We start from the raw sequence: 15268 nt of genomic DNA, 5'->3' as shown, positions 1-15268 counted from the left end.
CATTTGATAGAAGAGAGAAATTGTTTGTAAGGCAAGTTACTATGTATGCTGCTACTGCTGTTGCACTGCACTGGGAAGAAATCGTGACAGCGTCATCGGAAGATCCAGAAATTCATGAAGTTCTGGAATACGTCGATAAAGGAAATCTAGACAAGCTACCGTTGTCTTATCGTGTAATCCCTAATGAATTGTGTCGATTTGGGGAAATTCTTCTTAGAAATGACAGAATGATCGTTCCTTGCGCACTTCGAGACAGAGTCATCAGTATTGCACATGAAGCGCATCTAGGAATACGTACTATGAACTCACATCTTCGAAGCGCCGTGTGGTGGCCAAAAATGGATGCAGCTGTAGAATTGCATGTAAAGAAATGTCGAGGATGTCTCCTAGTCTCTTTTCCGGATCCACCTGTACCAATGATCAGGAAGGGTTTAACGATTGGGCCCTGGGAGGACATAGCTATTGATTTCCTTGGGCCCCTGCTGAACGGAGAATCACTGCTAGTCGAGCTGCTAGCGACTAGGCTAGTGGTAGTCGACTATTACAGCCGATACGACGAAATTTGTGAAATGGATTCTACAACTGCGAAAGATACTACGGCCCAATAAGGAAAAATCTTCTGTCGTTTCGGAATACCCATCACCATGCGTACTGTCAACGGCCCACAATAGGGATCTTTAGGGGTGTGAGGGTTAAGGCATATTCTGATGCAGATTAGTACCATGAGTTAATATCTCAGTCCTTTTCCTATTTTTAGGCCCGAAACTATTGAAAAAAACATTTTTTAGTTTGTTTCCTTTTAGGACAATAACACATCCAAACCCATGCGACTTACTCGACTCTATAGGTTGCCTTATCAGATCTACCATAGTTTGCAGATGAAACTTGGAATGGCAGGCTGTTAGCGGATTGACAAAGTACCAGATCATGCTGTGTAGGGTGCTGTCCCGGTTAACAATGAGGCGAACTAGATATTTGCTGATAATTTTAATTTTTGATTTTAATTTAAAAATTATAAAAGAATAATTAAGGTTTAAAAATGATATGAGTACTCGTAAGGACACCCGCTATCAATACATATGAAAATCTGACACAATTTTTCCAAATTAAAGATCCCGATTGTAGAGGGCCTTCTTCTCCTTGTACCGTTGTCCACGCGGAGATTTCGTGACTCCGTCAGATAGAGCCTTTATACGTACTCTTCGGGACCGAAAATAAACTGTCGGCCGTACATGCAGGATCCTCCGCGCTCCACCACTGTTCGTACTTTGCCTTATCTTTATTCCGCACTAGCGGACGCGTCTGTTACTTCCACATGACGACTCGCTCTGTACTACGAATGAAGTTTTTTCCCTTGCTTTTTCCTTTTTCTTTCGCTTTCGCTTTCTGACATTAACGTTTGTCAGATGGGTGGAATCGTTCGCCCTCTGGTTAACGAGTTAGCCCTAGAGCACCCCAGTTAGACGGCCCCATTTTCTGCTCGGCGTGTAACGACTAATCTCACCGATTCTGAGAGTCGACTCGGGTGAGGAGAGATTCTCCATTGCGGTTAAATGGGCGTCTCACGTCACCCGAAGTGACTCTTCAGAATTGGGTGAGAAAAGTCACGTAGAGTAAGGTGAGATTAGTTGTCTCATGTAACACGCCGCGCAGAATAAGACCGAGAGTGTGGCCATTGTTCAGTTTACTTCCCCTAAGCTGGGATGCTTTGGGTGTCCGGTCTACAGGCCGAAACTCATGTACGCAACCAACAAAACATGAACCCAAATCTGCACTTATTACCTTTATTCAACACCCTCCTGCTTAACCATTAATGTTTTAACTTCCTAGCTACTACTACTACTCACGTATGATGGGTCCATCCTTCTATTTGCCTGACTTGCATAGCCTTCCTGTGCCATCCAAACCAACCCATTGAGACGTTTCGGTCCTCCGTAACATTTCCACCTCCTTGACGAATACCGACACCGTGGCTCTTCGAAGGAAAACTTCAACGGCGACCTTCCTTTGCTTGGCGATCGATCCGGTGGTGCAACTGACACTGTTGTGTTTCTCAGTCACTCCGTGATGGCTTTCACTCCAGCTGGAGAACCTCCCTTCGTCACTGTCTCCGTTCTGTTTAGCAGACGAAAACGTTGCCTCGTAGTGTGCACTGCGTGTAGCAGAAGAAAATCACTCCTTCGCAGTTTCCGCTGAGTCTGGCAACTAAAAAAAAACCCTTCCCACTGGAAGGTTTTTTTGTTGCGAACTTCCGACTTCGGAGAGCTTCAAGAATTCGTCCTACCGGCCACGTCTTTCACCTGGACGATCCTAGTTTCGTTGTTCCGTTCTATTGGATATTTCTTCTTCGCAATCAGCTCTGAACACGGAAAGCGCGAATCAATCTTGTGCAGTAGCCTCAATTCTTCCGAAAATAGTGCTGTTTTATGAGATCGAACCCGAACTTGACCTGATGTCCTGCTTGTCGTGCGTTCCTCACGGGAATATTCGATTTCTTCACCAATTTTTGTTCGATCCACGCTAGATTTGACTTTCGCCGTCGTCTGAATGCTTCTTGGAATGGAGCTGCTACAGCATAAATTCGAACTCAGTCAAATGTCTTTTAGGTTTACGTTCTCCTAGTGGAGATGACAGCTTTCCGTCGAAATTGCCCACCTACTGCTATAGGTCGTCCCGACGTTTTCCGTGTGGTTCCGTCGCCTATTGAAATCGAGATCGACAGGTTGTTTCTTCGCTGCGCGCTTCTCGCGGAGAAGTGAATTTTCTGCAATGCCAATTGCCAAAATACTCGACAAACTTCACGTTTGCTCGAGTTTTTTCCTCGACTGGGTGAAATTGCGGCCGATCCTCGAGGCGGAATGTGACGTCTGCTTACTGCCTTGTCACCAGCACAGTCCCAGTAGAATTCTGCCGTTTCCGTTCTGCTCTGGTTCGCTCGCATTTATATGTGATGGTGTTGGCAACTTTTTCATTTCCACTGAACTGACGTGACATTGACTTGTTGTCATACGGGGGGCTTAGTGATTGGCGATTACAGTCAGCCGATGAAGACATTAATTGCAAAGACTGTCTACACTATTGCTAACGCTATAGATTCATGCTTACTCTTAGATATGGTACAGTATACACTACACCATGACGTATCCAAACGAACATGAAGTTTGACGTATTTACCATAGAAATACGTCAAATTTCTGCTCATTTGGATTCGTCAAACTCGTCTTGGCCACACTCTAACTAGAGTGCTCTAGTTAGCCCATCCCGCACGTACACACTAATCACCGATTAATTAACATTGAGCCAACTAATATTGAACTTAATGGCGATTTCGCTTGAAGCCGAAACTGAGTCAGGTTCTAACCCCATGGTTGCAACCGCTTTCAGTTCATACATTTTGACAGCAGTTGGGGTTAAGCGGACCACGAGACAGGAAAATTGTCAATAATAATATTGACAAAACAGCTTCAATACGTCAATCCCATTTGATTTCTACATAATCAATATTTTATAGAGGCCCTAACGCCATCAATATTGAAATCAAATTGATCAATAATCGATTTATTGGCAATATTTCTGCTCGTGTAGGGCCCGCTTTAGAAACTGACTCAGTTTCGCTTCAAACAAAAACCACATAACAGTAAAGCGGACCCTACCCGAGACAGAAATATTGTCAATAATTATACTGATAAGACTGCTTCAGTCCATCAATCCCATTTAAATTCTATGCAATCAATATTTTCAAAATGCCCTTACACCATCAATATATTGATCAATATATGATTTATTGTCAATATTTGTGCTCGTATAGGGCCCGCTTAACCCTTTCATGCCCAACTTTTTTCTAGTGCATGAAATGTTTCAAAACTATTTTTCCTTGAAAACGGTTGGGTCAAGAAACACGAAAAGCCTATTTTCATAAAGATACCCAGTTAAACTCATTCCGGAACCGGTTCGGATTTCTTAATGGAGTCATTATGGATTCCAAATCAAATGCAACAACCGATTCCGACTCAGAATCGGTTGTTGCATTTGATTTGGAATCCATACTGACTCCATTCAGGATTCCGAATCAAATTCCGAATGGCTTGACCGGGCAGGTGCTTCCATGGCAGTGCTAGAAGCTGGTCAATTTTTACTTTCTAATGCTCAATACAATTCTCCTAGAATAATTACAATAGCCCAATTACGTGGAAAACGTAGCCAACGACAGTCTAAATTGATAAGTTTTATCAGTTTTCAATAATATTGCACCATAACGAAGATATATGAAAAAATCACTTTCCGTCGTCAACGTCAACTGTCCCTGGCAGCACTGCTCCATCGGAATCCAATCAGACTAATTGCAATAACTTCAGTTCTAGAGCTACTCCTTGTAACTGTTAATACGCAAATTAAAGGCAATAATCACATTAATGAGCCTTACTTGTTTTTGTAAGCTAATCTCGCCTCAATCGAAAGTTATAGCTGTTTAAAAACGTTGTTGTCCACAAACAACATGGGCATGAATGGGTTAACACCATTACCTCTTCACCAGCTCCAGCGTCACATCGTCATCCGAAGGGTTCTCAGGATCATCGCGACCAGGATATGTTCCGCGAGTTGCTGTCCAGTGTCCGCTAACGGGACGAACAATTTTTCCATTGCGAACAAAGGTTCCGCCATATCATCGCTTTCTGAAAATCGCTTGTAGCAGATTCTCTTTCAGAAAGACACTTTTGTGGTTGGGCTGGTTTTCTTGTGATGGGTTTGAAGGACTAACCACGCTTCCCGTGCCTTTCTGGATGCACGAATATGGCCGTGCTGGTTATTCTCAATCAGGGAACCAATCGCTGTCCTGGGAAATCACTGCGTCCCAAACTATTTAAGATCATGGTTTTATCTTCAGACAAAATGCTGAAAAAAATGAAATGAGATCTCCCAAGGGATTACTTTGATATTATATTCTGTATTGATATTTACATTTTAGATCAGAAAATATATATTGTTTTACAATATAATAAAAAGATCAATAAACAAAACTTATAACTTGAAGGCTTACTTCGCTTACTGTTCGCTGTTGACGAGTTCGAACCACTGACGCATCGCGTCACTTAAAACTAGGGGCAGCTGACCTAAATCTCGTACGATTACGTAATACGGAAAAGGAAATACATCCAGATAGGATTGCATGACAATCTCACTTCGGTCCTGTGTAAATAGCGGTACCCGGATATCCATTATCGAGTGCTGCAGAAAAACAGAACTTCAATTAATCTCAAAGAGTGCTCATGCATTGGATACGAACCTTATTCTCTGGATTATCAATAATCACATACACCACGAATATTCGTTGTAGGCGAGCCAGTTTTACGGAATTCTTAACCTTTTTCTCTCCCTCGCTGTAAATGTTTCGTCCATCACTGAGCACGAGCAAAAGATTTTCGAATATACCGTTGTCTGAAGACGACAAGTCCTCGCTGTTGAACGTTCTAACGAAGTCCAACAACTCAGCAATCCTGCTTTGACCCTGCTCAAAATTCAACGAATTGACTAGTTTCGGCCCATCAAACTGATCGGAGTGTTTGAGCAAAATTTTAGGCGATTCTCCAAATGACATCACATTCAAACGACCGCTTTCCAGCAGCGTAAGCGCCTGCGACACAAGCGAGATCGCTTGCAAGGTCAGCTCCTTCGAATTATTATGATCCATCGATTTAGAATCATCAATCGCAATGGTGATCTTATAGTCTCGCTGTGCCGCCTTCGTCCTTCGCAGCCAGATCTTATCCTTACGGAACTGGGACGCAATGTAGGGAATGATTTTTTTCATGTTGATCCGACGTCCCGTCCGGTAGTCACCTTTCAGTCGTGTGCATTTGGTCGGTTCCAGAATCAAGCGGAGCTGTTCACACAGTTCCCGTGCATTCGGAAGCATACGGTTGGAAATTTCCTGCCAACGGTCGAAATCGTCGTGCTCTGGCTGGGCCGTATTAACGGACAGCGATTCCTGTTCGACCATTTTGCGCATGTCGAGCTGCTCGGCCGTCGATGGTTCCTCCGCTAGGGTCATGTCGTTCAGGATGTCCATGCTGGTGGGAAAAGAAAATATGGTACTTTTAATGAAAATTTATGTAAACATAAAATGTTATACTTACACGGTATGAGCCGTTGTTTCACCACCTCTGGCTACATGCGCTGTTTCAATAACTTCTCCTTCAACTTCAACGGTTTCAACAGCATTCGCTTTCTCTTGATGATCGTCTCTATTCTTCGCTGGTTTATCTTTCTTGCTCTCATTCTTTTCACTCTCCAACAACTCTTTCTCCTGTTCTTCCAGCACTTCATTCTGTTCTTCCACTTCCATCAATTCATCTGTTCCTTCCTCCTTCTCTTCATTTTCTTTCTCATTTTCCTTGTGCTGAATCTTCTTGGATTGCTCCTCGGTAGCGTTGTCCAGCGTAGTCTTATCACTCTGCTTCGCGTCCTTAACATGTTGATACTCCTCTGATTCCTCTTCTTTCGCCGGATCCTCTTCCGCTTCATTCGCTCGATCATCCCTGTTCATTTCGGCAACCGTTTTCAGTTTCTTCTTTTCCGCCTTATCCGGATCTCCTAGACTTCTGTCCTCGTCCGTATTACCTTGTCGATGTTTTTCCTGCCGCTGCTTCTGATCCGGCTGATCTCGCTTGGCTCGTGTCTCCTTGGATTCGGCTATCCCCTGATGACCGCTATCGGATTTTTCGTTTTCCGCTTGACCAACGCCATCCTTGTCCTCGCCGGTGTCCTGCTCGTCCATTTCAGTTTCCTGCTTCGATTCGGGTTTATCGTTAGCCACCTGATCGTTGGTGCCTTTGTTCTCCGTGTCAGGCATTGCTTCGATGCGATCCTCTTCCGATCGTTTATCCTTCGATTCGTGATGTTCCATCGGTTCTTTCTTTTTATTGTCAGCCTTGTCGCTTTGTTCCTGTTCGGGTTGTTGATCTTCTTTGCTTTCTTCCGGTATTTGCTGAATGTCTTCATCCGGTTTTGGTTGGTCTTCCTGAGGTTCTTGATCATCCAATTTGGAGTCTCCATCTGGATTATTTTCCTCTTCTTTTTCATCTGATGAATCTTCTCCATGTTCTTCTTGATCATTTTGTTCATCTTTCTGGTCATCTTTTGAATCATCTTCTTCTTCATTCTGTTGATCTGCACTGTCTTTCATTTTGTCAACGTCAAACGGATTCTCCTGTTGCTCTTCGTCACCCTTCTGGTTATCCGGCTTATCATCGTTATCCAGATTGAACTCCTCATCCAAGTCCAAATCTTCTGGTTGTGGTGGTTCTTCCAATTGATTGTGATAGGGATTTTCCTGTTCTTCTTCACCTTCCTGATTATTGAGATCGTCGATATCCTTCGGCTTCTCCTTTTTTCTATCATCTTTCGCCTGGTCGATCGCATCCAGACCGTCTTCTTCCTCGCCAGCCGCTTTTTCCTTCTCCGAATCCAAGTTGTTGTGCTTATCATCATCCTCTGCGGTACCTTTGCCATCTTCCTCTTCCATATCTTCCTCCTCCTCTTCCTCTTCCTTCCTGTCATCGTCACCCCAGATTTGATCATCAAGTTTCTCGGCTCCTTCCTCTGTTTCACCCATCTGCTTATCGATGTCCTCTTCGTCATTATCCTTCTCTTCCTCCGAATCGTCGCCCTCCGGTTTCTCCACATCCTGCAGCTTCGAATCGAAATCTTCACTCATATCGATGCCCTTCTCCTCCTTATTATCCCTGTCCTCGTCTTGATTTTTATCCTCCTGTCCAGGCTTCTTGGCATCGTCCAACTGATCCTCACTTTCGATCTTATTCGACACATCCTTCTCTCCTTCGCCATCCTCGAAGCCAAACTTCTCTCCACTAGCCTGACCTTCGTCGGGCTGCTGTTCACCACCCGCTTCCTGATCGTCTCCCAGTAAATCTTTCGGTACGCAGAAACCTTTGCTGCCTAGTTCAATAAATACTGTTAACATAACCGACAGCATCTTAGTGCTGATCTTGTGCGCTCCCAGCTGTTGAATTAGATAGTACTCAACCAGAAGATTGAACTGCTCCAGGATCGGTATGAGGCGCGTTAGCTTCTGTATTATAGCTGAGGTTTGAATCGGATCTTGGAATGATTCTAGCACGGAAAGTAAGTTGCTGATCTTGGCGATCACTTTGCGAAGGTTAAGCGTCTGGAAGTCCTGCAACAAGTCGCTGTTGATTTTCTGTTTGAGATGATGCGGTTGCAGATCGGATTCGGTGTATTTGTGTTCTTCTTCCGGGGTGGATTCGATGGTCGTTTTCGTTTCGGACGAATACTTTTTGTAGATGTGCTGCATGGCTAGTAGGATCGTGTGGATTATGTTTTCCAATTCATTATTTAAGCTTTGATCGTCGTGCAGGTCATTGGAGGTTGACGGATTGCTATCTTTATTCCATTCGCTGATAGCGAGGCGAACGATGTTCAGAAGATCGAGGATGGACCGAGCGTAGATTGAGTATTCATCAGAGTTTTGAAGTTTCATTTGAGCGCTGAGCGTTTGTAGCATGTCGTGAACTGCGTTGAACTGTTTTTCTACGACGGCAATAAAATCACCGGTCAGATAAGAATCATTCGATTTTTTCAAATCATCACTCAGTTTGATCACCAGACACAAGCAATCCTGGGATAATTTTCTTATTGGACCCACCGAACTCAGAGTGATTCCTTCTTCACCTTTCAATACCGTAAGTTCCTCTCGAACTTGCTCTGGAACACATTTCAGCAGAAGATTGAACTGTTCCAAAACACTCCGAACGGTGATCATACACTTTCGCACGACCCGCAACTGTCGCCTGGAATAATCGAAACTGAACTTCCGGACTTTGGAATCTAGACAACCACTGAGCTGGGTAAGATCCTGAATTCGATCCCTCAGTTCACACACATTAGCGATCGAACTGCACAATTCTCGCCGTTGATTCTGCACCACCAGAAAGAGATCGATCGCAAACCCACGAATTCGTTCGATGTTGATTAGTCCAACGTCCGGATTCGGTTGCAGCATCACCTTCATCAGCAGCTTGATCTTGAAGACACATTTCGCGTAGTACAGACTCAGTTTGTCGTTAAGGAACACAATATGCTGGTCCACCTTCCGGTACCTGTTATTTTGTGTTAACAATTCAACCGAAAATGGTTTGATCATTACATCTACGGGATCGTTTTCAATGGCATTCTCGACAAGTCCACTGCGATAGCTAAGACCAAGCTGGGTTAAACTTTTGTAAAAGTCGGCCAGTGTTTTCCGCTTCTGGTTCAGAATCTGTTTGGCTTGTGATTTCTGCTTGGGCTTCGGTTGATCGCGATCGACCTCCAAACCGCGCAGGTACTCAATCGTCTCGATTTGATCGTGAAGAAACGTGTCGAGGCTGTAGATTAATCCCGGGAAGGGTGCATGTAGAATGGCGTCCTTCACCACATTACGAGATGTCAGGAAGAAGCGATCGATTTTAGCTAGCAGTTCCTGGTTCGGTCCGGTCGTCAACGAGAAAGCGTCAAGTGAAAACTTCTTTCTTAGTTTTGGCGATGCCATGAAGCTCTTCACGTCCACCATGTAGTAGGTGATCTTTGGTTCCGCCCGGAGGTTCTTTCCCTTTTGCTCCTCCGCGTCGTTGATTTCCTTGGCAGGATCCTTTGGACTGAATACCGGGAGAATTTTCTCCTTGATCTCGGTTTCAAATTCTTTCAGGAATTTGTGCAACTGTCGGTGAACTCGGGCTATATTATTACGCATGCTGAAGTAGGAAAGGTCCTTGTTGAATGATTCAATCTTGACAAATTCTTTCAATCGTTTCTCGATGGGTGTTCGTTTAGATCGGATATGTTCCTCGATTTCCGCCGAGAATTGGTCGTAATACATGTGCAGGTTGTACAGGACGGCGATTACGGTGTCCTTCCGACGGTTATCGTCATAGTTCAAGTACATGAGATACTGTTCAAACGATTTAAGAATGCGTAGACGAGAGGTGAACTCTGCGTAATTCGATGACTCCATGAACTGCTTCAGCACGTGAATTAGATCCGCGATCTGAACCTTACCATCTTCTACTTCGTCTTCATCCAAAAGTTCGTCCTCTCCAAAATAACGCTCAACCTTCCTATAATCCAGTAGATTACCCAACTTCGCCCTTGAATCACTTTGCAGGTACTCGTGCAGTAGATTGTACACGAAGAACCAATATCGACAGGCTTTCGCTCTAACATTTTCGTACGTTTGACTCATACAGTCCCTCCAGAACTGCAACTCCATTCGCATCCAACGATGCACGAATTCAACTATATCCGCCTCCAGCTCACGTAAGTTATTCAACCGATGAGCTACACCGTTCCACTCGTCAATCTTCTGTCGCAACAGCTGCAGACCGGTACTAAACCGAACGATCGGAGCAGTTGATGGAAGAGCGTAGATTCTCTCCAAAATTTGAATGATATCCTTCAACACCGCATGATCCGGCCACTCCTCGAGCAGTGCCCGAACCCGAGTTTCAACTTTTTTCAGAACATCAACACACTGTACGACTTCTGAGATATTGGAATCTTTGTAGAAATTATAGGTCGCGGTGGTCGAATTCTGCAACTCCATATCATCGTACTTTTCCTGAGCTAAACCAACCAGGAAACTCAAACCCGGATAGAAGCTCTCGTCCAGTTTACTGTTGAAAGCCGTTCGATACTTCCGAAGAATTTGCTGAAAGATCGCTATTTTGGTTTTGAAAGGACCGATGAAATCCGGTGCGATCGTTTCCGGTAGGTTCGTGGCAGTTTCCGGAATATAGTAGTACGATCGGGAAAATTTGTTCATCAAATAGATGAAACTCTCACAGATCAAAGTGAAATCCTCACCGCTGATCGTTTCTGTCAACTTCTGGTTTCGCTTCACCTTATCCACCTTAATAACCTGTTCCAGCGTATCGTTCTGGATAAAATCAGCAAAATCTTCATCCACGTAATTCGGGAAAAGATCACCGATCTCTCGCTGAACAACAGCTTCCTCATCTTCATCATCGCAGTGACTCTTCGTCTGGTACAAACTATCATCCTCGGCTTGCCTCTTTCGTCGCAAATGCTCCTGCTTCTGCCAAACCTGATTGCAGACATTCACGATCTTGTCCAAGTCAACGAAATCTTCCTCACCCAAGCAACCCCGCAGTGTAACCAAATTCCGAACCTCCTGTAGCTTCGATTTCAACAGCCGGAAATAGTTACCCTCGCTATCACCGGACTTCTCCAACAGTGAGTACACGCTGACCCTATGACGACCACTGGATTCCTCATCAAACAGCTCAATCGGTTTAACCGCCGGGAACTGTACGAATTTCTCGACAATTTTCGCCAGTGCATCATTTTCCGCGAGATCGTAAAACACTCCACTACTCTTAACCTCGATCGAGTCCCGTCTAATCACCAGCGAATGTTTCAAACCATCCAAACCATACTTTAACGTAGCGATCGAACAGCACAGCGGTTCCAGGAAGTCCCGATAGTAGGCTCCGTACCGTTTCAATGTGTGATGTTCGAATTTTTCGGCCGTGTTGAGCCACAGTTCGATCTGTTTAATTGTTTCGTTGACCCGCTGCTGGAAGTTCTTGGTTTGGGTGCAGTTGTTGGTTTGATTTTTTAGGTCAACTTCAAATTCAACGCAGTGGGATGCGTTTTGAATCAGTTCCAGGATCCTCTCCGGGTGACAGCATGACATTAGGAAATTGTTGACGTCCCTTACCAGGTCAGGGTAGATGTTACTCGTCGGACGCAAAGCAACTTTGCGGCATAGCTTGTGACGTTTGTCCTCCAATGCGGTCACATAGTTTGAGAACGATTGTTTAGTAACTTTTCCCAGTTGCTGGTAGTTCATTGTGATCGCCATGTAATCGTAGACCTGCACTAGCGTGCGATAGTGTTCGATGTCTTCGCTGGTGTACGTTTTCTTTAGGGTATTTTTCTCGACTGGGTCTAGTAGGGGAAGGTAAACCACAAGGTTCAACTCGATAGCCCCACACAGAGAGTGAATCAAGGACAACAGACGCCACTGTAGGTTTCTATTGGTACTACTTCGAAGTTCTTCATAAGTTAGAGCAGACCGTAAAGCCATCGATCGCTCCACCAATTTCCGTAGTTCTTCAGCTAGCAAGTTAAAGTTCTGAACGAATTTCCCATCGTCGACATGTGCGAGTTCTTGAGGGCACCATTTCTGCACTATGTCGTACTCGATCAACAGCTTTTTCGCTTGCTCGATCGCATTTCCCAATCCAACGTACTGCTGATCGAATTCCTTTCTCATAACACCTGAATTACACCAGATCACATCGCGTAGAAGTTTCAACGTTTTTCTCCACTCTGGAAGTTCACCCAGTCCGGTAGATCGCACCTCTCCACCAGCCCCAAGAACAATTGATAGGCAATTCGTGGTCATCACCGGTCCATGAAAAGATTGATTAGATACCTCATCCAGGTGAGCTTCGTACTCCGACTCTGTTTCGTTTTGATAGCACACAGCTTGATTGACAGCCAAGGAGTTCAACTGTAACTCATACATCTGTCGCTTCAGTGAGTTGAAGTAGCTTGTAATCTCCCGGTAAAATCCTGACGGTAAAGCTGGCAACCAAGTCTCAAAGTCCTTCTCAGATTCGATCAACTTCGTCAGTACAGTCGTCACTTCCAGTACCTGCCTGTGACGAGTATCCCTCAATTGCTTCAGCAACTCCAACGCATCCAGATTCAGCGAACGAACACCTGCGACGTAGTCGTAGTTCACAACCGAACCTCCAACCAACACTTTCAGCAAAAAATACTCATAAATTGGCAACATCTCAATCTCAAATTTATGGCTGTAGTCACCGGACGATTCAAACGCCGCGACAAACTTGCCAAAATCCTTCAATTTTTCACTATCCTCTGACAGTCGTTCATCCAACTCATCCGCTCTCACGTCCTGCCATTCTCTAATCAATCTAACCAGCTGACTGAACGCCTCGTTGTCGATCGTCGAAACGACAACTTCCCCACCGATCGCCATAGGCGGTCGAACTGGTTTCGCAAGCAACGACCGTCTCACATCGATTGTCCTGGGATGATTCAGTATAGCTACCCGACGGAGGAACTCTTCGTAGTCGTACAATCGTGTCAACCGGGGAACCAAACGTATACTTTCATTGAATTCTGCGATCGCTTGGTGATAAGAAACCTGCTCTTGCGTGTAGAGTGGCAAACAATTTAGGAAGCTTTTTGAGTACATCTTTCGGTGCGCAACTAGCGGATGGCTGCTCCTTTGAACTGATTCTTCCAAAGATTTGATTAAAGTCCTGAATTGAGTACAATTCGAATCATCAAAAATGGACAGACAGTGTTTTTGTATCCACTTGATATGAAGTGTGATGTAGTCTACCAAACCAGAATCAACTTCTTTGTTCCGGAATAGCTTTTGACGGGATTGATGGATCAGTCGATTAACCCAGAGATATGATCCGATAAGTTTAGTGTACGTGACGCAGTCCAAGTGGGACGACCTCAAAACCTCTTCCACCAATGGTTTAAAACTTGTGAGGAACTGATAGAGTTGTGAGATCAGACTGTTTCCAACACTGTCGTTAATCATTTTCAAGGAAACAGCTTTTGAATAGGTCAATGCATCGATCTTGCTCAGTTTAATGGAATTGTCAACTTCAATCGGTTCTAGCGTAGTGTTGAGAAGGAGTAGGGCACTGATTTGGTATTGCTCCGGAGCGATGTCTTCCTGGTATTCCCGAATTTGAGGAAACAACGATCGATTCCACGGTAGATGCCCAGCTGAATGAACAACCATGCCTATAGTGTCAAACAATGTCCGATTAAGACATTGTAAATGCTTTAAAACTTGATCGATCGCGACTATTGGACCATCCGACACTTCCATTTTTTCCAGCTTAGTGTGCACGAGGTCTCGATACTGCGTCGAAGGTGTCCATTTGTTTTCTGAGCACGACTTCAGTTCAAAATCAACCTCAATGACTACCGAACTGTTGGTTGTTGATTCACTTTTAGGTTGAACAGGATCAATTTTTTGAATCGACTTCAACGACTCTGTCAAATAAATTTCTCGACTTTTCGCATCTTCGAAGCTGCTCATTTCATACAACATGTACAACAGGTATTTCAGTTTCCCCAACGTAATTTCGTTCTGTTCGTGGAATGCGCTAGCAATGTTACTTAGAGCATTGGTAATATCGCAAACACCTTGTAGATGACATCTCAGAATGCACAAAAGTGGCTCGGCTTGAAGTTTAATCAACTGCAATTTTGTCAGTTGATCTGATCTCAACATAATGTTTTCATAATTAACCACATTAATTGATGCGCTCGCCCGCTCAATCTGATCCTGAATCACCCTCTTCAGAGCATTTCTGTAGAAATCCAATCCGTGGCCCAGCAAATCCGTACTGGATGATCTCACGTAAACCTCCAGCGCACTAATCATCAAACATTTCCTTTCCGCCATACCCATCCGTTGATTCTGACCTACCAAGTAGGCAAACTTCACCACATGAGCAATACCGAACTGATTAAACTCGGACACGCTCTTCACTTCTCGATGAACCGCAAGAATCGCGTAGATCATCCAACCATCTCGTACGCCATTCTCATACACCAGCTTCCGCAAATCATCATTCCCATACTGATCCTTGTGCAGCGCCAACTCTACACACCGATTCCTCATAGCGCGAGAAATTTCCCCATGCTTAGGATCGAGCGTTAGAAAAGCTCGGAAATTCACATGCTTGCGAATTACTTCCGATTCGTTCTTCCCATCGACGCCCTTCTCCGAGAGCAGCAACGAACCGTCCGGTTCGAAGATCGGATTCAACCGATCCAGTATAGCCGACGAACATAGATTTACATGTTCGAGACAGATGTACTGACCTTGTTTCAGGGATTTGACTACCTTCGAATCTACCCACTCAAAGTGTCCACCGGTGTTGAGAGTTTCCGCCTGTTTGGAGATGTTGAACAGTGTGTTCAAAATGGTGTCCATCGAACGGAGGCGGGGATGATCGCGGACATACTGGCTGTGGTTGCCTAGTAGAGTGATTACGTCCTGCAGTGCGATGAGGCGTTTTCGGAACAGAGCGAGTTCTTCCGCTTGGATGTTCTGCGTGGTGAATGCTGGAAAAGAGGGAAGAATTAGACTTTTACTGACTCATCATAAAAATTCGAATGCAAATATTATCGTTACAGTTGAAACCATGCTGTAGGAAGTAGT

General features: G+C 44.5%; 1 protein-coding gene across 1 annotated transcript in view; it reads right to left on the bottom strand.

The window, feature by feature from the left end:
• Window positions 1-4950: 4950 nt before the first annotated feature.
• LOC131686784 (midasin) overlaps window positions 4951-15268 on the bottom strand; it is a 30712-nt gene continuing 20394 nt past the window's right edge. Inside the window, exons 5-7 of the mRNA XM_058970779.1 lie at window positions 6135-15171; window positions 5285-6068; window positions 4951-5226 (exon numbers count right to left, since the gene is read on the bottom strand). Coding sequence (XP_058826762.1) covers window positions 5044-5226; window positions 5285-6068; window positions 6135-15171 — 10004 coding nt within the window. The 3' untranslated portion in view covers window positions 4951-5043. The remainder of the gene's footprint in view (window positions 5227-5284; window positions 6069-6134; window positions 15172-15268) is intronic.

This window comes from Topomyia yanbarensis, chromosome 3 (assembly GCF_030247195.1).
Source record: "Topomyia yanbarensis strain Yona2022 chromosome 3, ASM3024719v1, whole genome shotgun sequence".
NCBI lineage: Eukaryota > Metazoa > Arthropoda > Insecta > Diptera > Culicidae > Topomyia > Topomyia yanbarensis.
Note: the sequence above shows the minus strand (reverse complement) of the source record. Positions and strands in the feature narration are given on the sequence as shown.